The 22,768-nt window shown below is 41.6% G+C and overlaps 1 protein-coding gene across 2 annotated transcripts in view; it reads right to left on the bottom strand.

The window, feature by feature from the left end:
• Positions 1-2,150: 2,150 nt before the first annotated feature.
• CEP41 (centrosomal protein 41) overlaps positions 2,151-22,768 on the bottom strand; it is a 43,697-nt gene continuing 23,079 nt past the window's right edge. The window contains exons 5-11 of one of the 2 annotated variants that reach the window (XM_030216983.1): positions 18,007-18,076; positions 15,612-15,771; positions 13,193-13,362; positions 10,614-10,681; positions 7,727-7,841; positions 5,729-5,947; positions 2,151-4,308 (exon numbers count right to left, since the gene is read on the bottom strand). In XM_030216983.1, the coding sequence (XP_030072843.1) occupies positions 4,169-4,308; positions 5,729-5,947; positions 7,727-7,841; positions 10,614-10,681; positions 13,193-13,362; positions 15,612-15,771; positions 18,007-18,076 (942 nt within the window). In that variant the 3' untranslated portion in view covers positions 2,151-4,168. The remainder of the gene's footprint in view (positions 4,309-5,728; positions 5,948-7,726; positions 7,842-10,613; positions 10,682-13,192; positions 13,363-15,611; positions 15,772-18,006; positions 18,077-22,768) is intronic. The other variant, XM_030216984.1, reaches the window with a different exon arrangement.

The raw sequence follows: 22,768 nt of genomic DNA, 5'->3' as shown, positions 1-22,768 counted from the left end.
TAGATACTCTATGCATTGTGAGGGCTCCAATTTTCTCTTGTTGAGGTTGGCTATGCACCACGGGAATTGTAGAATGGAATCACTTCCTCTGTCTTTGCTCTGATAAGCCAATTGTCTAGATATGGATAGATCATCAGCCCTCACCATGTACAGCTGCTGCTGCCACTACCACCATAGCCTTTGAAAATGTTTGAGAGGCTGCAGGTATCTCATATGGTAGGGCTTGATAACAGAGGTGCTGCCACAGGTTGGTAAAATCTTAGGTAGCTCTGGTGCACGGCCCAAACTGAGATGTGCAAATATGCTTCCTCGAAATTGCAAGCTTTAAAAAGGAAAAAAAAAGAAAAACCCCTCTCCTTCCCATATTGCTGAAATGAACACATGCAGTCTCCATACTGAAATGAGGGACCCACAGAATTTGATCACCTCTTTCAACACTAAGATGGACTGAAGGGAGCACTGCCCTTTTTCTCTTTCCTATACGGGTATGGGAGCTCTATGAGTTCAGTAACTTTTCTAGGATAGACACCACTGCTGGCTTCCTGGCTGGCATGCATCTGTGAGGCAAACACCAGCCTGTAACTGTTCTCACCACCTTTAGAATCCATTGGTTGGAAGTGATCTCAAATCAAACTCACAGATATAGGGCTGAATTTGGAAGGCTCCTTGAAGGTATCCTCCAAGGTGCAGATGTCTATGGTTAGTCATGGATTCCTCTTCAATTGTCTCAGGTCAACTGGGTGACCAGTTCTCCAACTGGGCACAGGAGCTACCTCACCAGTTCAATCTTCAGCTGCTTGGAATGACTACTACTACTACTACTATTTAACATTTCTAGAGCGCTACAAAGTGTACGCAGCGCTGTACAAACACAGAAGAATGACTGTCACCATTTGCTGGAGACTGAGAACACTGCTGAGCTGTGGTTGCACAGTGCCTCTTTTTGGGTGGAGCATTCCATCTGCTGGCTGACAAGCACAACCTATACATTCTGGACTTGGTCTGGTAGGACAAAAAGGAAGAATGAGACTGGAAGGCAGTCTAACAATACTGTTGGATATAAGTGTAGTGTGTACTGCACTCAGCTGCTCCTAGCACTTTAAAGAAATGCTTTACTCATGGAGGGAGACGTGGAAAGGGGAGTATTCCTCTGAACCCTCCACAGAATCCACACTATCCCTGTAGTTACAACTTAAACACCATCCTACTAATCATTTCTATAGTGCTATTAGACGTACGCAGCGCTGTACACTTGAACATGAAGAGACAGTCCCTGCTCGACAGAGCTTACAATCTAATTAGGACAGACAAACAGGACAAACAAGAGATCCCCGTCCAGAGTTCCCCTATAGTTGGAGGGTGCATACAATTCCTCTCTCTTCGCTATCTGACACACACACACTCCTGCTGTACACTGTCCCAGACATCCCAGCTACAACTGACAGCTCCATATGGACAAACTCAGACTACATTCCTGATGTACCCCCAACATACAGAAACCTCTACTCCCCCACCTCCAGCATCTCACCCACAGCAATCCCCTCATGCCCCTTGTTGTCCGATACCCTTCCAGAAATCTCACCGACATATTCCTATCCCCCTCCACCATGCTCCCTCAGTTTCCATACATACTTCCACAAATCTCACCGACATATTCCTATCCCCCTCCACCATGCCCCCTCAGTTTCCATACATACTTCCACTCTCTCCCACGCTTCCTGACTGGAGCTCTGAAGGTGACCTCCTTGACTCACACTACCTTTTTAACAACATGGCAAAACTAAAGGGGTCCATCTTAATTTCTCTTCCAGGGGCTCAACCAATTCTACCTATGCCGCTGCTCAATGCTTATCCCTCGGAGTGAGCAACAACCAATGGGTCTACTCTTTAGGATCCTTCTAGATAATTCTTAGTGAGCTGGATTGGGTCACCATTAGAGTAAAGATGCTGGACTTGATGGACCTTCAGTCTGATCCAGAATGGCACATTCCATGTTATGTCCTGAATCTTATTCCTATTCTAACTGGAAAGTTTTAATAAAACTGGCCTGCTTTTGCTGGAATTTTAGCACCAGTTCATGTCAGGTACCTTTAGGAGAATCTCTAAGGTGGTTAATAAATCCCAATAAATAAATAAAATAAATCAGAATATAGGAATGCAGGATTTTAATGGCACCAAACATTTTCTCCTTAATATAAAAATGTTATCAAAGGATGTAAAAATACATGTAAAATATATTTCCAAGATCATTCATTATGAGTTGCCTTTAACAAAGGAAGGGTACTTTTAAAAGAACATTTCTACAGGTACGAAAGCGTTTTACCTGTGGAAATTAGCTTTTAGAAAACTACCCAATCTATACATGGAAAAACATATGAACATTGGTCTACTACATGTATCTTTTTAATCAGATTAAAACGTGATCCTGGGGGCGAAGTCTGGAAATACATGCATATTTTTCATAAATATATGTAAATTTTTCTTCAGAGAAATTACCTGTACAACTTAGCAATTGAAATGTGTGCACGTATTTTACTTCTTAAGCAAATCCACAGATAAGTACCCATGGACTTTGCATCTATCTGGCCCATCTTAAAATTACTTCCATAGTGGTAGTAGTAGTGCTGTATAATTCTGGGTGAAGAAACTTCTAATTTTGTAAAATTTGGATAAAATCTACATGTACTTTCAAAAGATTCGTCTTGATTTCTGTCCGACTGATTTGAGCTCTCTTGTGACCTAAGCCATACAGAGAAGGAACAACTCAATTGAGAACAGAGGATGAAGTTGCTTTACTATCCCAACGTAGTGTGACAGCAGTCTGAAAGAGGTACGAAGTTGCTCTATGACTAAACATAGGACCCACTGAGAACACAGTCCAATAGGGATCAGGGGCTGGGATCAGCTCAATGATTTCACAGCAGAATCGAATGAGAATGCAGCACCATGGGAGTTAAAGAGTGGATCTGCTCTAAGAACCAGCAGAAAAGACATATGGAGGTTGACCGGGAATAGAACTGATTTTCAAATACAGACCGAGATCAAGGTGTACATATTTTTAAATTGAAACATAGCATATAAAAATTATTTTCTTAGTTCCTAGCATTGTCTTTGTTGTCCAAACAAATATTACATCTCCCCCTTAGAGATTTTGTCTGTTTTTAAGCACCAGAGTAAGCTTTTTTTCTCCCCCTCAAAATCTTCAGTGCTTAGCAGCAGTTGTATGTGGGATGATACTTTTAAATCAAGGACAGCACATCATTAAGGTAGTCAGAGACTCTGAGAAAAAGAGTGTCATTTAATAACATACTGATCTTATTAGTATGGTCAACCAGGACAGTTTTGGGGAGACAACCCCATATTTTTGATTAAAAAAAGTTTTTCAGTTCAGTTCTACAAAAACATTCACCCAGTCCAATACATTCCAATGAACCTTTATCAGTGTCCTTTGTTCCAACCCCAGTGTTCCAAAGTGCTTCACAAAATAAACTTTCAAATGATGCTCTGCCTCCCTCTTCCACATAACCAACATTTCCTTAAGTTATCATCCAGGTTCGTTAATTGCAAATTGGAAATAATACCCTTAGTTTTGTCCTGCAAAGAATTCCTGAAGACAAATTGTGGAGGTACCTGTTCCACTTCCTTCGAACACCCTCTGGAATGGGGCCTCTCATTGCCTCCACTCACTATATCAGAGAGCAAAGTACCAACAGAAGCTTCGTTACCCTGTACTCACTAATGCAAATGGAAAAATGTGAGCAAGGCGGCCCTAAACCCAAGTAACATCTGCTTTGAAAGGAAACATCTACTGCAAAATATTTTAGAAATAATCTGTATTACAGTAACAAAGAAAATGTTTAAAAATTGTTTTCTAAAAGACAAAAGAGTGACCAAAAAAAAAAAAATAATTAAAAAGTCTTCAGTTACAATTTTTCCCCTACAGGTATAAAAATGCTTTAAAATAATTTATAAAACAGAAAATCTGCCCAAATGTCATCATTCATGTTAGTCTGTCTACCCTGTACTGCTTGGCTGTGGAATGGTGCATAATATGAACTGACTTGTCTTAGCAGCTTGCATCATAGAAACCAGGTATGTGGGAAAAAGTTGGAGGAAACGGGGCTCCAGAATGAAGGAAAGAATTCCCTCTAGTGACTGACACACTGCTTTATCTCCATGGTTTGTTCAGGAGACTGGTGCCCCCCAGAGAGCGGGAGCTAGTGGACGTGGCAGAGGAAGTGGACTTGTTACTTCGGGAACTGATTGTCTTGGACTCGAGCCTTCCTGCCGAAAGATGTCCAAACCGACCTGAAAATAAAAACCCATAATTAATGAAATGACAACCCTTATGAATGTCCAGCATTATAGTAGATTTTCTGTTTAGGGACAAGTTCCCTATTATCACATGCTGAATAGGAAATAACTTTCTATTGTTTTGTAGAGAGGTGTGGTAGCTGTGTTAGTCCACTCTTAAAGGTTATCAATAGAAATCAAACAAAATAAAACATGGAAAAGAAAATAAGATACCACCTTTTTTTATTGGACATAACTTAATACATTTCTTGATTAGTTTTCGAAGGTTGCCCTTCTTCGTCAGATCGGAAATAAGCAAATGTGGTAGCTGATAGTATATATAAGTGAAACATCCAAGCATTTCATTGACAGTCTAGCAGGGTGGGGGTGGGTAGGAGGTATGCAAGGGGACATCAAAGCATTTCATTGATAGTCTAACAGGATGGATGTGGGTAGGTGAGAGGAGGATGATAAACAGAGAAATACAACTTTATTTTGTTTGATTTCTATTGATATTGTTTTGTAGGAATTCATTCTTCTGAACTACGTTTACCATAATCCCCTGTAAGCATTATTTCCAGACAAACACTTCCTCTGTGAAAATAAAATCTTGGATCTTCCAGCTCTTGAAATATAGGAGAAGCCCCTTTTCCAAGTCAACTAATATTTAATGGCTTGATCGGTCCTGGATGGCACAAGCAAGACTTCTCTCCTTATGCAGAATCTGAAAAGCCAAGCTGCTCTATTACGCATCACACCCCATTTCTATTCAAACAATCAGGGAAGAGTAGAGAGTTGGTGAAGAGGATTAGGGGAGCCTGTTACAGGGCAAGACAGAAGAAAGAAACATGCCAGGGGAATTCTAGATTTGTTTCCATTTAAAAAAAAAACAAAAAAAACTCTAGAGTTTCTGATCACACATAGTACTAACATACACGATCTATAGTCCGCTGCCTATGCCAGGCAAAACAAGAGTATATTTTTGTCTGATGTACCAAATATTAATTTGACTGAAATTGATTTTTAATGATTCAAACATTAGGCTAGTTACAATGCATTGCCATCAACAGACAGCCCATTATTAGGGAAGGGAATGGGGCTTGATATACCACCTTCCTGTGGTTTTTGTAACTACATCCAAAGCGGTTTACATAGTATATACAGGTCCTTTTTTTTTGTTACATTTGTACCCTGCGCTTTCCCACTCATTGCAGGCTCAATGCAGCTTACATGGGGCAATGGAGGGTTAAGTGACTTGCCCAAAGTCACAAGGAGTTGCCTGTGCCGGGAATCAAACTCAGTTCCTCAGTTCCCCAGGACCAAAGTCCACCACCCTAACCACTAGGCCACTCCTCCACTTGTACCTGTACCTTAGGAATGCTAGAAGACATGGTAGGATTCTGTTGTGGTATACTAGTTTGTTAGCAGTACTCACGGGAACCTTCTGTGGCTATCAGTATCCGTTCGAGATGCTGTTCCAGCTTTTCAAGATCACTGGCAGAAAACCTCCACTTGTTCTCTGCAGGCAAAGGTGGTTCTCTTGACATGGAGCGCTTTCGAGCTGGACCAGCTTGGTTTGGCTGCTGCAGGCAAGTTTCAGGGAAAGAACCGGTGATCAGTCCTTCAGGGAACTTCTGTGCTATGATTTTCAGACCTACAGGTAATGAGAATGGCATCTTAAGGCCTCAGGCTCTCAAGAGAGGATATAGGGTTGACCTGATGGCTCAGTGGTTTATACCTTATTTAAAAATGCTTGATATACCATTTAGGCCAGGAACTGGTTTCAAAGCAGTTTATAAAATAAACTAGGGAGGCTGCCAGAGAGACACAAAACAACAAAAACAGAAACAGACGAGTCAGACAGAGTTCAAGAAGGTGAGGGGAAGACGAGAGTGAAGAGATGTGTTTTTATAGCAAATCTTAAACTTAGAATAAGAAGATTCAGACCTAATGTATGTAGGCAAAGAATTCCAAAGCTTTGGACCAGCATAGCTTATAGCAGTGGCACAGGTGACGTCGTCAGATCACCAAAGGTGGGGGAATTTGGAGGAGGCCAGCCGCAGTTGAGTGGAGGGTGCGTGAAGGATAATAGGTGTGCTGGCAAGGAGAAGCCATGGGTTTGTCCACGGACCCCAGGAAAAGGAGTTCTGCTGTGGTAGAAATGGTGATTCCTAGTAGCCAGATACAAGGTTCATGCATACCATACTCCAGAGGAAGTCAGGGTCTGCGCCTTTTGGTCATTACAACGGCTGGACTAGCCAAGGAAGGAGATTAAAAATATTAACCCAGTCCTCAAGACACACCAAGCCAATCTGGTTTTCAAGATATCCACAATAAATATGCATGAGGTAAATTTGCATGCACAGTCTCCATTGTATGCATATTCATTGTGGGTACCTTTAAAACCTGAACTGGCTGGTTGTGTCCCAAGGACTGGGTTGAGAACCCCTGGTCTAAGGGCTGGCTTGGTGGCTGTGCATTGTTCAAATCTGGTTTTGATTCCTGAGTCGGGTCTTCTGCTCCCCACGTTGATATGGGCTACAAATGCAGTAAAAGCAGTGTTCACAGCCCTGGGGGTGGGGGGAGGTGTCTCAGTGATTGTACAAATGTGACACCTATTAATAAGACCTAGGGTCCAGGTTAGCCAAGGTCCAGAAGGAGCTGTGAATTCTAGAGCAGAGTCAAGAACTGCCACTACAATAATTGGGTTGAGTTGGGCAAGGGAAATGAAAGAAAGGAGACACTCTAAGTCATTGTATGTACATCAAGGCAGAATAACTAAACAGAGATGAGATCCAATGAGCTAGAAGTCCAAAGGGAACAGGAGGAAAGTGACAGGACAAAAACCACATATTGGGGAAAAGCCAAGAAAGTAACAAAGGCTTATGGAGCCATAGCCCCAGTAGAGGCTCATTCTGATTGGGCTAGAATCTCAAACACACAGGAGAAAAAGGCTAGAAATAAAAACAAGCACACAGGGAGCAGAAAAGGTTTTGCACTGTCTTGGCTCTCCTGTCCATCACTGTTACCCAGACTACCATCTCTCTCCTTCCCAGAAAAGGAGGGGCTCCAAGTTCCACCTGAAGCGCTGGGGAATATTACTGGCCCTAATGCAACAGTTACAAAGGACTTGACCTAGGTGCTTGAGGACCCCCATTATTGAACAAATGACTTCACTCTGTCCAAGGAGGGATCATTTGTATTGAGTTTAATCACCCCCAATAAGTCTGAAATGTTGGTTTCTATGAGACTTTCTATCACATCCCAGCTATGTCAGTAGCAGCAAAGTGGCAGGGAAGGAGAAGCAAGTGAAGTACAGACACAGACCCAGACCCTCAGGCACAGGTTGTTTGTTCTGGAACTGTATTAGAAGGAAAAAAAAAAACTTAAAACACTAGAGGCATCTTTAATAGTAGGTAGTAGAGGGACTCACCACCAGACAGCATGAATACGTTCTCAAACCCTCTCTCGCACATGGTGGTAGCAGCCTGGCTGGCTATCCTCTCATCTTCATCATACAGGATAATAATCTTCCCATGGGCATTCTTCTAAATGCAGAAGTGTCAAGGATCTCACAGTACACACCTAAATAAGCACTGCCCTATTGGGACAGACCGAAGTTCCATCAAGCCCAGCATCCTGTTTCCAACAATGGTCAATCCAGGTCACAAGTACCTGGCAAGATCCCAAAGTACTTCTGAATGCAATTACGCTATTAACTGATTGATTTCTACAAAGGCTGCACAGGAGCAGCAAAATAAAAAGGGACATGGTCTTACTTAGACTAAGAGAATATATTTCTCCACTCATGAGGAAGGGGATTTGTTACTCCAGGATATATGGAGCCTATGTTGCCCTTATAAAATAGGTGCCTCTCTGTACTTTTCACAGAAGTGCCCTCGAGGGGGAATTTTAAAAGAGGAAGCCTATGTCCCAGTAGCAAAGAGTCAACAATTTTCAAAAAGCTGCTTAGAAGGTTTATGGGCCTTTATAATCCTGGCTCCCAGATACAGCCCCAATAATGCACAAATAATGCAGGTGTGTGTTTGTGTACACACACTTTAAAAAAAAAATATGCACCTACATCACAACTCTGCCTGCTAGTTATAAAATTCCAACTGGTGTAAAAGTATATGTGTTGAACTGATGGTGCACATTAGGCAAGTACAGTGGAAGAGCAGCCTGGTGGTTAGTGCAGCAGACTTTGATCCAGGAGAACTGGGTTCAATTTCCACTGCACCTCCTTGTGACCCAGGTAAGTCACTTAACCCTCCACTGCCCCAGGTACAAAAATAAGTACCTGTATATAGTATGTAAACCGTGTTGATTGTAACCGCAGAATGGCGGTATATCAAGTCCCTTTCCCTTACTGGGGTGGAGTTTGCAAATGTGCATATAGATTCTAAAATATGCTAATTTAGGCACATACTTAAATAATCTAGGCATGAATATTTACACCTGCAATTTCTGCTGCTTAAGCTAGTAGTTTTTTTAAACTTGTAATTAACGGCTAAATTTCAACCGTCAGACTAACAGTATTACGTCAATTCAAATGCTGGAGTTAGCGCAAATGACTTTTCAAAGACATTAGCTGTGCTACTTGATGGGTAATCCATCAAGATATAGGCACCATCGTCATCATTGGTCTTTTTGAAATACATCTTTTATCTATATTTTTTCATGAATATTCTTTAATTTTATACAAACTTTATATGTAAATAAATGCATTTATCATGTCGCCTCAGGGGTAAGAAGCTGACATAAGATAAGACACCTATGTGTCTTTATAAACTAGTACCCAGCTAGACACCCTTTATAAAGTTACCTTCTTTGTGTCTCTATAGGGATCATGCAATTTTATAAAACCCATTTCTACGTGTAAAATGGGTTTGGTAGCATGGAATGTTGCTACTAATTGGGCTTCTGCCAGGTACTTGTAACCTGAATTGGCCACTGCTGGAAGTGGGATACTGGGCTAGGTGGACCATTGGTTTGACCCAGTATGGCTACTCTTATGTTTTTATATACACATATTATATAAAATGCGCATGTACACTAGGAATGCCTCTAAGTGGCGCACATATATCTTGTTAGAACACATACCATAAGCACGTTAAAGGTCTTTTTCACGTGTAATACTGGCTTTACTTGCAGACAAAAACCTTTATAAAGATAACCCTTTAGTGGCCAGATTTAGCACGTTTATACCACCATTCAGTTAGCACGGCAAGGCAGAGTACAATAAGAAGTCAAGGAAATAAGAAAGGAACTCCATAAGCATAAGAGGCAGAGTTATGGAAGAGGTAAAAACAGCAGAAGGAGCTGACTGAGGGTTGTTGGTACAGAAGCCCTCCCCTTGTAGGCCTTTGAAAACAGATGGGTCTTAAGAGCTGCCTTGAAACTGGAGTGCAAAGTCTGAAGTTGAAGCTGGCAGGAAAGGAGTTCCACCACAGCAGGCCAAAGAAAAAGAATGCTACACTGCATGTAGATTTGAGCTGTGCAGAACTAGGAGAGGGAACTACTAGACGGAAGCCTAATGAAGAAAGAGAGAAGAGAAAGGAGTAACCAGAGAGGCTATATATATATATATATTTTTTTTTGGGTGGGGGGGGAGTGGAAAGAGAGGATTCCCTGAAGGAGTGCTGGTATGTGGCCCCCTGGGTGAAGACTACCACTGCAGAAATTAAGATGGGAAGGGATTTAAATAAGAGCTAATATCCCCAAATGTCTGCAAATGAAGGTTCATGGTGCAGAATTCTATCCCTGTTTCTGACTAAGCTGGAAAACACAGAGGACCAGGAGGAAATTTCTGAGTTAAAATGAAACACATGGGAAACGCTGTACAGTTAGGACTACAGACTTTCTATATTAGGCCCTGAAGTACTAGAAAGGCATAAAAAATGAAAACAGAAAAATCCACAGCCGCCTGAGATGTGGAAGGTCTTGCAGCGAGTAGACTTCCTCTACCAGATGGCGAAACTGACAGCTATGAGAAGAGGGCGAATGGGAGCCTTTAACAAATTGTGGCAACCATATGAACAATTAATTACATGAACAGAAACTAGCACCACCATGATACGGGGGGGGGGGGGGGATTGGAGGGGAGAGGGGTGAGAGGGAATTATAGCTAGAGTATGCAAAGAATTACAGCAATATGATGTGAATGATGATAAGCTGTAACTCAGAGCAATGTTTTGTATAATTGAAAATTAATAAAAAAAGATTTATAAAAAAAGAAAAAAATGAAAACAGAAATTTATAAAAACCTCAAAATGCAAGTACAAATATACCCGGAAAAGTAAAGCAGCTAGAAAGGATACGAACTCCAAGATGTCACTTGTGAAAGGGCTCATGGTCCTGGACAGCATTGCAACTGGATAACTGTGAGCTGCAGAGACAAGCAACCAAAGTCAATTACTACATAGTAACATAGTAGATGACGGCAGAAAAAGACCTGCACGGTCCATCCAGTCTGCCCAACAAGATAAACTCACATGTGCTACTTTTTGTGTATACCTTACCTTGATTTGTACCTGTCCTTTTCCGGGCACAGACCGTATAAGTCTGCCCAGCACTATCCCCGCCTCCCAACCACCAGCCCCGCCTCCCACCACCGGTTCTGGCACAGACCGTATAAGTCTGCCCAGCACTATCCCCGCCTCCAAACCACCAGTCCCGCCTCCCACCATCGGCTCTGGCATAGACCGTATAAGTCTGCCCAGCACCATCTCCGTCTCCCGCCACCAGCTTTGCCACCCAAAGTCAATTACTGCGTGTCGGTTATGCTGTTAAATCACACTGCTGAAAGCATATCAGAGCTGGCTTTTTGGCGGGTTTGAAAATGGATTTCAACTCCTCACAGTCTCCTCTTAACACTTCATTCAAATTGCATCTTAAATTGAAGAAGAAACAGAAGAAAAATGACTTTTTCCTGGGACACCAAGACACTTTTCTGTAGGTTTTTCACACGTGAGGGCGCCTGTATGCCCATAAAATTAGAACAGTGGTTTTTAACCCAGTACTCAGGGACCAGTCAGGTTTTCAGGATACCCACAATGAATATGCATGAGAGATATCTGCATGCAATGGAGGGTATCCTGAAAACCAGACTGGCCTGAGTGGTCCATGAGGACCGAGCTGAAAACCACTGGTTTAGAACAGTGCTTTTCAACCCAGTCCTTGAGGCACACAATGTTCACAGACAAGTAATTATCCTTTTTTTAAAAAGATGAGTATGTGTAATTGTCTTACAGATGTGATAAACTCTTTTAAAGAAAATATTAAGATGCGGACACTCCTAGACAACCCATCCTCTTTTCAGGAAACAGTTAAAGGCTTGGCTGTTGATATAAGCTTTTAAGAGGAATTGAACTTAAATGTATTTAAAACAGGGAAAAATCTAACTCAGGTGAATATTCAAACACTGTTTGTTTGTTTTTTAAATGCTGGTCATGGCATTTAAATCATCCATTTATAAATGGTGCCATGCGTGGGATAAACACAAAGGAATCCTGTTTAGAAGGAATGGATCTATGGAATCTTAGCGGACATTGGGCGGCGACGCCGGTATTTGGAGAATAAAACCGGTGCGGGGCGGACTTCTACGGTCTGTGCTCTGAGAAAGGCAAGGACAAATCAAACTCGGATATACATATAAAGTATTACATGGCATGTAAAATGAATTTATCTTGTTGGGCAGACTGGATGGACCATTCAGGTCTTTATCTGCCATCATTTACTATGTTACTATCCAGATAGCATGCGATGCTGAATATATGTGGAGAGCGCCAACTGCCACTGGGAGCCTACAGTAAGCTGCAAGAACTAATTCTGCTCCTGACATGAACTGGCTGAAGGCGGGAACTCCACTATCTTCAACCGATGGTACCCAAGGTCGAAACTGTGGTTTGCACTTGCAGTGCTAGCAGTATAAATCACAGTCCTCTTAGCACAAGCGCAGCCAAACTGTTTTGGTCATTGTTGAGAGAAATGACTCGCCCCTTTCAAGATGAACACCACTCCTGATGCAATGTAAGCAGGGTGGGATGGGGGAGGGAATCAGAAGCTTCTTCCGTCATTGCTTACTGCTGCAGCCTGAGACTTGGTACAAAACCAGTAAGAGGAGTGACAGTTCTAGACGTAATACTTAGTGGAGTGCATGATCTGGTGCAGGATGTAATGGTGCAGGGGCCGCTTGACAACAGTGATCATAACATGGAGTGGCTTAGTGGTTACAGTACCGCTCTTGACATCCAGAGGTGGCTGGTTCAAATCCCACTGCTGCTCCTTATGATCTTGGGCAAGTCACTTAACCCTCTATTGCCTCAGTTACAAAATTAGATTGTGAGCCCTCCAGGAGCAGAGAAATACCCAGTGTACTTGTCCTGAATGTAACTCACCTTGAGCTAGTACTGAAAAAGGTGTGAGCAAAATCCAAGTAAATAATAATATGTTGGTTGTTTGGGTTTTTTTTTTTTTTATTTAATGTTGATGGGGAAAAAAAGGACCTAAATCCACTAGACTATGATTAATGGGAAGAAAAAGGGAAGGGAAGGTGAGGAGAGGGACATGGCAAAGGGACCTGGACTCCTCCAAGTATCCCCACAAGGAGCAAGTGTCTGTTCTCTGAATTCCCATCCTGCTAGCTCAGTTCAACTGGATGACCAGTTCCCCAACTGAGCCCAGGAACTATATTAGCAGTGAAGAGCTGCAAGGGCTGTCCATCTCCATTTGCTTGGCTATGCTTGTGCAGAACCTTTTTATAGCACAGAGCTCACAGCTTATAAGTCTCTGTCTCAGTCTGCTGGCTGACAGAATCAGCCTATGCATTCTGGACTAGTCTGATGGCAAAAGGAATATAGCCACTTTGCTGGAAATAGAAGTTAATAGAGCTCCCTACCTCCGATAATGTGGCAACTGTTGTAAGCATCACGGTCCCGCACATCTAGCAGCAAGAATGGGCAATCAGGGTATGGTATGTCCAGAATCCTTGGACAAGGTGTAGCGGAGGGGTTAGTCTTCTCCTTTATTTCTTTCCCAAGGTCCATCTCACCTACACCACTTATTACACTTTAAAACGGTAAATACAAAACAGACCTGACATTGTTAGTTCATATGACCACTCTTTTTTTTTTTTTTTTTTTTAATTATTTAATCAGAAGCCTTTATTGAATTTTGCAAAAATATACAAAACAAAGAAAGCTCAATGAGGGTAAACAAGAGATACAGAGCAACTGGACTTCCCAGTTTTTAATAACTTTTTATCCCTAACACACAGTCTGGAAAACCCCCCACAACAAATTGGGAAGGAGAAAGACCAAAAGGTGTTAGTAATATGTAATTTATCCTTAAAATCGAGCGTGGTATCGGAACATTGGAGGCTGGCCAATGTAACGCCGATTTTTAAAAAAAGTTCCAGAGGAGATCCGGGAAATTATAGACCGATGAGTCTGATGTCGGTGCTGGGCAAAATGGTAGAGACTATTATTAAGAACAAAATTACAGAGCATATTCAAAAGCATGGATTAATGAGACAAAGTCAACATGGATTTAATGAAGGGAAATCTTGCCTCACCAATCTACTACATTTCTTTGAAGGGATGAACAAACATGTGGATAAAGGTGAGCCGGTTGATATTGTGTATCTGGATTTTCAGAAGGCATTTGACAAATACCTCATGAAAGACTCCAGAGGAAATTGGAGAGTCATGGGATAGGAGGTAGTGTTCTATTGTGGATTAAAAACTGGCTAAAAGATAGAAAACAGAGAGTAGGGTTAAATGGTCAGTACTCTCAATGGAGAAGGGTAGTTAGTGGGGTTCCCCAGGGGTCTGTGCTGGGACTGCTGCTTTTTAACATATTTATAAATGATCTAGAGATGGGAGTAACTAGTGAGATAATTAAATTTGCTGATGACACAAAGTTATTAAAAGTCATTAAATCGCGGGAGGATTGTGAAAAATTACAAGAGAACCTTACGAGACTGGGTGTCTAAATGGCAGATGTTTAATGTGCGCAAGTGCAAAGTGATGCATGTGGGAAAGAGGAACCTGAATTATAGGTACATCATGCAAGGTTCCACATTAGGAGTCACGGACCAAGAAAGGGATCTAGGTGTCGTCGTTGATGATACGTTGAAACCTTCTGCTCAGTGTGCTGCTGCGGCTAAGAAAGCAAATAGAATGTTAGGTATTATTAGGAAAGGAATGGAAAACAAAAATGAGGATGTTATAATGCCTTTGTATCGCTCCATAGTGTGACCGCACCTCTAATATTGTGTTCAATTCTGGTCGCCGCATCTCAAAAAAGATATAGTGGAATTAGAAAAGGTGCAGAGAAGGGCGACGAAAACGATAAAGGGGATGGGACAACTTCTCTATGAGGAAAGGCTAAAGCGGCTAGGGCTCTTCAGCTTGGAGAAAAGGTGGCTGAGGGGAGATATGATAGAGGTCTATAAAATGAGTGGAGTTGAATGGGTAGATGTGAAGCGTCTGTTTATGCTTTCCAAAAATACTAGGACTAGGGGGCATGCGATGAAGCTACAATGTAGTAAATTTAAAACGAATCGGAAAAGTTTTCTTCACTATCAACGTGTAGCTGAGTTTAAAAAAAGGTTTGGACGGCTTCCTAAAGGAAAAGTCCTTAGACCATTATTAAATGAACTTGGGGAAAATCCACTATTTCTGGGATAAGTAGTATAAAATGATTTGTACTTTATTGGGATCTTGCCAGGTGTTTGTGACCTCGATTGGCCACTGTTAGAAACAGGATGCTGGGCTTGATGGACCTTTGGTCTTTCCCAGTATGGCAATACTTATGTACTTTTCCCTATCAGCTACTGGTGAATTTTCTGAAAAGTACTTTTGTTTTGCAAACTACCAAAGGGAATATATGTGCTTACATTTACACCAACTCTTTACCATACACAAATTTTCTGGGTTATATTATGTGAATGTGTGTGTATTTTCAAAAGTATAGATTTAAACCCTTTCCTAACTTCACCCATAGGAATGTCTCCATTCAGTCTGGATAAAGTTATGTATGTAATTTTACATATATATTGGATACCTTATCTGAAGAAATAGGTTTTAAAATTGCCTGCGTAGAGTGATAACAAAACCATGAACAACACTGCTTCACCTAAATAAGTTTCCATCATCATCCTAGTTTACTGGTCAGTAATGGGGGGGGGGGGGCTCACATGGCTGCTACCCATACAGTATCTAGTAACATATTCTGGTCCTCTGAAAACCCTCAGGAACTGCACGGCAAAGCAAGAAAGATATGGAAAAATCTCAGACGCCAAGTGCTTAGACTACCTTTGTAGAGTTGACCTCGATGAATGGAATGGCTCTCCTGCGCCTATGTTGTTGTTGATGAACTTGACTGGACTAGATGGTACTTCTTCTGGACTGTCTTTCCCATTTGTCCTGTCTGTAAGAATCTCAGTCTCCGTCTCAGATGCAACTGAATTATTATCTGTAAAGAAGAAAGGCGTTCAAGCTAATCATATTATCTATTTAACTAATACAAAGAACTGTATACTAACACACGATAAGTATCCACCTATCTCACCTTCCACTGTTTAACTATACTTTTTCCAAATATAAAATCAAACCAGAAAACCAAGGTATTGAGACATTCTAATGTATATATATTTGCTATCACCACATCTGGACTATGATATTTCTTTATGGTGCAAATAATAAAAAGTAGGCCCAACGGTGCAAACGTTCTCTCAGGGTTTGCACCAATAATCAAAGCAAACCTGCATCTGTAGTTTTGCTTCGATTATTGCCCAAGGTAAAATTACACACAGAATCTGTCCGGGTAATGTTCTGGAACAATATGAGGCAGGTAATTTTGAATATCCAAAAATGATGTTCTTCCATCCCTGCCCTCTCCTCATCCCTGTGAGTAAAAGCATGTAAGCACGAGTGGAGGAATAACCTAATGGTTAGTGCAGCGGTCTAAGAACATGGGGAACTGTGTGATTCCCACTGCAGCTCCTTGTGATTCTGGCCAAGTTGCTTAATCCTCCATTGCCCCATGTACCTGTATGTAATATGTAAACCACTTTGATTGTAACCAATGTGGCAGAGACAAGGGGGTCCCCAAATAGGGAGAATAAGCTAAGAAGTTTCTCCTCTATAGAATTCCTGGAGCATCTAGAAAAGATGGGTTAAAACAGCAGGCCCTTTTAAGTAAAATGCTCAAGAGAAGGGAAGGAACGTGAGGATTTTTCACCCTGGGGGAGGGGTAGGAGGAGCAAAGCAGGTTACTCTTGGCCAATAAGTAAACCAGACCGAAGGGTTCAATCAGAGAAAGGTAGACTAACAGGTAGAGCTTTTAAGTGCCTTCTTCCCTGGGTAAAGGAGAGGAAGCTTCCAGAGGACACAGAGATGCTGTGGGACATTGAGGGAGAGGAAGAACTAATGGATACTACTGAATGGGCCAGCCAAGAGGAAACGGAGATTGAACCTTATTTTTCCCTCCTGTTTTTCTTCCTTTTGAAGGAAGGCCAGTAGGGGAGGTAACTGGCTGAGGAAGCAAGCGGTTGGTGGTCTTCCTCCCTTTTTCCTGCTTGTGCTCCCTAGGCAGGAAAACTGTTTTTGGAAAAAGGAAACTTGGACTGTGTGATTTAAATTGTGTTTCCCTTTTGTTTTGAAAGCGACTAGGTTGAAGGAAGCTTTGGATGTTTTCTTTTTCTGTTTGAATCCTAAGGCACCTGTGTATAAGCTGGGAGTGGATCTAATTTGCATATTCTTGTCATTCTATTGAACTGTTCTATCTATTGAAAAGACGTGTGGAAATTTTGCAGTTTTTGTTTCCTTTTGGTAAGGACATTAAAGAGAACTCTAAGGAACTGCTAAGAGTACTAAGTTTTTTCTTTTCCACCACAATGAGTATTTGAGTGGCCAGGCAGATCTGAAACACCTAGTGAACTGTTATGGGATGACTTGCTTCTGGTGGTGGAATAGTTCTGCATCCTTCAGAGCAGGAGAGGTGGGGAGATTCCCGCAGGCTAACAACCTGGGCCCTAGTTGTCCAGGAAGAAGAAGCATGACACCACAGAAAGGCGGTATATCAAGTCCTATCCCCTTTCCCTTGTTCAGCTATGTGTGTACCTCGACCTGAAGGAAAAGGCTTTATTGTTAACCATTTGTAAATTCAGCTGTAGCAGAACACCGCCATTTGGACAATTTCTGGCTGTAAATTTAGGGGGTCTTTTACTAAAGCTTAGCTCGAGTTATCTGCAGCAGGGCCCATTTTATTCCTATGGGCCCTGCTGCAGATAGGTTATAAGCGCCTGTACATTCAGATTGGTATCTATCATGAGAACAGTGTGCTTTGCAGTAATAGTCTTTGTTCAGTTAACACAAAATGTCTGGCAGAAATCCCCTCGGATTCAGAGCATATCTGTTTCAGAACACACTGAAGGAGGAATGGATTGGAGCTTTATGGAATCAAATTTTCTATTATAACAATGACAAATTGTTTTGAAAGCGACAGCTTCAAGTGTGATGTGAAAAGGTCCAGTGCTGAGGTACTGTGGCCCATATAATTAAATAAGAGTCCACATCATTGCTCTGACCACTTTGTTCCCCAGAAAATATCTAATCTTTATTATTATGGTGGTTATTAGTCAATGACAGTTTCTCCAATTTAGTGGTCATAGATTGCTGACATTTGCAAGCTAGAAGCAGGTCTTACCTTCCAGCCTTTGAACCTCATCATTCGTCACTTCTACAGTTTCATTTGTTAGATTAGCAACTTGAATAACCTGTGAAATACAACAATAGGATTGGTATATACACAGTAATTTCTGGTAGAGTTTGGTTGAAAGAAGACAGCCAGTCATTGAGCCAAACCACTTTCAAACCGTCAAAGTTTAGGTAATTCTTTGTGGTGATGAAATAAGATCCAGAATGATAAGACTGATTGGTGTAAAACCCTGGACAAGCACTTCTAGATTGGCAGACTAATCATACTAAAATATCCTAGGTTATCAATAGAAATCAAACAAAATAAAACATGGAAAAGAAAATAAGATGATACCTTTTTTATTGGACATAACTTAATACATTTCTTGATTAGCTTTCGAAGGTTGCCCTTCTTCCTCAGATCGGAAATAAGCAAATGTGCTGACAGTGTATATAAGTGAAAACATTCAAGCATTACTATGACAGTAAAATAGATACCATTGGAGATTCTACATGGAATGTTGCTACTATTGGAAATTCTACATGGAATGTTGCTATTCCACTAGCAACATTCCATGTAGAAGGCTGCGCAGGCTTCTGTTTCTGTGAGTCTGACGTCCTGCACGTACGTGCAGGACGTCAGACTCACAGAAGCAGACGCCTGCGCGGCCACATTGGTGATCTGCAAGGGCCGACTTCTACATGGAATGTTGCTAGTGGAATAGCAACATTCCATGTAGAATCTATAGAAATCAAACAAAATAAAACATGGAAAAGAAAATAAGATGATACCTTTTTTATTGGACATAACTTAATACATTTCTTGATTAGCTTTTGAAGGTTGCCCTTCTTCCTCAGATCGGAAATAAGCAAATGTGCTAGCTGACAGTGTATATAAGTGAAAACATTCAAGCATTACTATGACAGTCTGACAGGGTGGGAGGAGGGGGGTGGGTAGGAGGTATGCATGGGGACATCAAAGCATATCATTGATATTCTAACAGGGTGGGTGTGGATAGGTGAGGGGAGGGTGATCAACAGAGACATACAGCTTTATGGTTTATAATGGGCTAGGAACCACACTCCTCTACTTAAAATATCCTAGAAACTCAATTCATTTTAAAAGTGTAGCTACACCATAGGCAAATTGAGAATCCACTGCATCAGAGGATAAATTACTAATATTAGGCTACTAAAGGGTACTTGAGAACCTTCTACAGAGTAGCACTCAGCTGAAAAGGGAAGGTCTCACAAAAATGTAATTTTTTTCCCCTAGCTTCTAACATGGATCTCTCTCATTCCTGGCATTTCTTAGCTCTGATTTGGTGACGTCTTTCAAAAATCATGCTCGACTCCATTCAGATAGAGCAACTGCTGTGTTCTTGGATAATTAGGAGATAAAATTAGAGGAGTACCGATCAAGGAAAATTTAATTCTTGGTATTATGCAAGTATAGTATTACAAGAATTCTCAGCTTTGCAAACTATTTCATTTTTGTGCCTTATTATTACACTAAAAATCCACAGCTCTCCTTCTTGTGGGCCTTGTCTAGCACATCATCATTAGTAGTACACTAGAAAAGTTTCAGGCTCTTAGAAACTGAAATGAGCTTGTCTAATTCTTGAAATTAACTTTTTGTTAAACATAGGAATCAGAACATTAGCATAATATAAATTCTTATAATACAGCAGAAGGATTTTTGGGCGAGGTATTCCAATAAAGCTGAGCTCCTAAAATTTATGCTCCTAACTTAGGACACAAATTTGGGAGCCTATCTTCAGCTGAAAATCAATCTTAAGAGCTTAAAAGTTATGCCATAAATTTAGGCCTGCCATTCATATGCCTAGATTTATGAGCCTAGTGTGGAAAATCTGCAGTGTTGTATAGTAACTAAGTAAATGTAACTAGTTACTGTACTTAAGTAAAAGTTTTGTAACTTTTACTTGTAAAGAAATACAGGATAACATTTGTTATTTTTATCAAAGTAATTTCACCAATTTTTACTACTTTTACTCAGTTACATCTGATGCTTGTAGTTAAAAGTAAAAGCAGAAGCGAGATGTAAATGATGATTCAAATGAAAACAGCAAAACTGGGAACATGATTTTGCTATTGCAAACCTCGTTACACAAACAGTAGACCATCTAATTTTAAAAATTGTGCTGTTCAGTGAACATAGACAACTCCATTGTTGTTATAGGCTATGTTTGTTGAATTAGTTACTGGTCTCCATTCGTAACTTCCAAATACCTAATGAGGACTATACACCAAGAAGCTTCAAGGAAGAATTCTGATCCTCTTTGTCCTCTCTGCAAAAGGACAGAAGCATCACAGACTGGTTGAGATAAAATGATAATACCACTTTTGGAAGAAAAGGAGGAAGCATGCATAGGGAGTCCCCTACCTCTGAGAAGCGAAGAATGGGATGCAGACAACAAGAAAGCCCAAAGCTCCGAAAATCTAAGTGTTGGTGCAACAGCCACCAAAAATGCTGACTTTAGCGTAAAATCTTTCAAGGCCTTCAGAGTGGCCAAAGAGCATGAAGGATTAAATTATGGTTCCACTCTGGACACATAATACAAAACGCAAGCGGCCCGCTTCCCACAAGAATTGAACAATATCCGGGTGAGCTACAAGAAACATCTTTTGTAGTTGGCCCCTGAAACAGGCCAAATCCACAACCTGAACTTTTAGAGAACCCAATTGTCAATCCTTTCTGAAGATCTGTCTGGAGAAATGCTAAGATGTGCGTGATCTAAGCAGAGAAGGGAGAAAGTCCAAACTAAGAATACCAGCCCTCAAATACCCTCTACACCTTCACATACACCATGGATGTAAAGTGTTTCTGAGCATGAAGCAAGGTAGCAATGACTGAATCAGAATAACCTTTCCGTCTTGATCAAGCCCTTTCAATGGCCTGTAAGACCATTACCTTGGTGATCATTCTTGGAGCTGTGGACGATACTGAAGAGTAAACCCCTGAACTGGAAGTTGAGGGCCCAGCACTGCGAAACACAGACACCTCTGATGCAGAGGCCACATGGGTATATGCAAGTAATCCTCCTTGAGGTCGAGGGAGGTGAGAAATTCTCCTGCTTAAACTGAGGCTATGGCTGTTCTTAGTGTCTTCGTGTTAAAGTGGGACCCTCGGAAGCAGCAGTATAGACCTTGGAGGTCTAAGACCAGATGAAAGGTGTCTTCCTTCTTTGGGACAATGAAGTAGATGAAGTAACTGCCATGCAAGGATCTACTGTGGCCTGAACTAGAGAACAACACAGGTACCTGCGGTAACAGGGACCGAGACTGTGGGGACGGGGACAAACTTTGTCCCCATGTCATTTTCTTCTTTGAAGCCTGTTAATGAACTGGACTGTTATTTATGTTTGAGTGATGCAAACAACGATATTTTGATTTTTTGGAAAAACAAGCAAACATGCTGGCCACAACTAGCAAAATTTGCATGGGGGATCCTGTACGTTCCTGCTATCAGCACATCTTCTGAGAAGACATCTTCTGTTGCAGGAAGGACTGTGGAAGACAGGAGAGCTAGACTGAATCCTGAGATTGTTGACGACTTACTCATCCACAGACAAAAAAAATCTGTGCTTCATAGGGCATATTTCTCCTCCACTAGGGCATACAGAACGGGATGTATTTTGTACCCCTGGACAAACAGGGTGGATTAGGATTCCTTGGGGTAGTAGAAGTCACCTATTGTTGGGTTTGGAAGGGTAGAAGGTGGTGGTGAGGGGGTGGTTATAGTTGCATGTTATTATTGTTTTCTATTTGTGATTGTTTGCGATTTATAAACAACAGTTGCACAGCATATTGTTCCTTTTTATACTTTAATAAAAAGATTTAAATATAAAATCATAATTGTTCGATTATGAGGACAATATAATCTGCAGATGAGGACAGAGCCTGAAGGGGTGGGACAAAGATGGAGACAGAACCCATGGGGACAGGGCGTCGACAAACATTTTCCCCATGTCATTCTCTAGCCTGAACGTCAACCACTTTTGGTTCCCTTTCGACAAGAAGACCGCAAGAAGAGAGGAGTGACCAGGCAGGAGAACTCCAACTTGTAACCTTCTGTAAGGATATCCAGAACACACTGGCCTGACATGATTTTGGCCCACTCCTCCCGAAACTCCTGAAGACATCTTCCCACTGGAAGAAGAGAAGAGTGGACCAACCTCATATCATTGCGAAGCTCTGGAGGCAACAGAAACTCTAGCTGAGAGGAGGACTTCCTGTCTGAATGAAAGGAAGATTGGCATACCTGAAAGTGGGTCTTCTGGCCATAATGCTGACGACCAGGCTGGTATCATCTGCTGTCTTGAAATAGAGCCCCCTGAAGATGGACAACCAGAGGCTTTCGGCTTATCCTCTGGCAGTTGCTGTGGCTTATTTCCCCCCAGTTCTTTCACCAAGTTACTGAGATCTTCTCCAAAAAGCTACTTGTTCCAAAAGGCAGTTTAACTAGACATGAATTTGAAGCTCCATCCACTGCCCAATGCTGAAACCAGAGTTGCTGATGTGACGTGACAGCCAAAGGCATACTGTGGGCCGTAACCTGTAACATGCCATAAATAGCATCCACCAAGTAGGCCAACCCTGCTTCCAGCAGGGCATTATGGTGCCCGTCTCATGTTGCCGACTGCAAATGCCACTTCAAGCATATTCTTGCCATGAATGAGCTGCACACTGTCGCTTAAAGGCCCAAAGAGGCCACTTCAAAGGCTTCTTTCAGCGAGTCTTCTAGCAATTTA

The sequence above is a fragment of the Microcaecilia unicolor genome, chromosome 10, assembly GCF_901765095.1.
Source record: "Microcaecilia unicolor chromosome 10, aMicUni1.1, whole genome shotgun sequence".
Lineage (NCBI taxonomy): Eukaryota > Metazoa > Chordata > Amphibia > Gymnophiona > Siphonopidae > Microcaecilia > Microcaecilia unicolor.
This window is presented reverse-complemented; position numbering and strand designations above follow the sequence as displayed.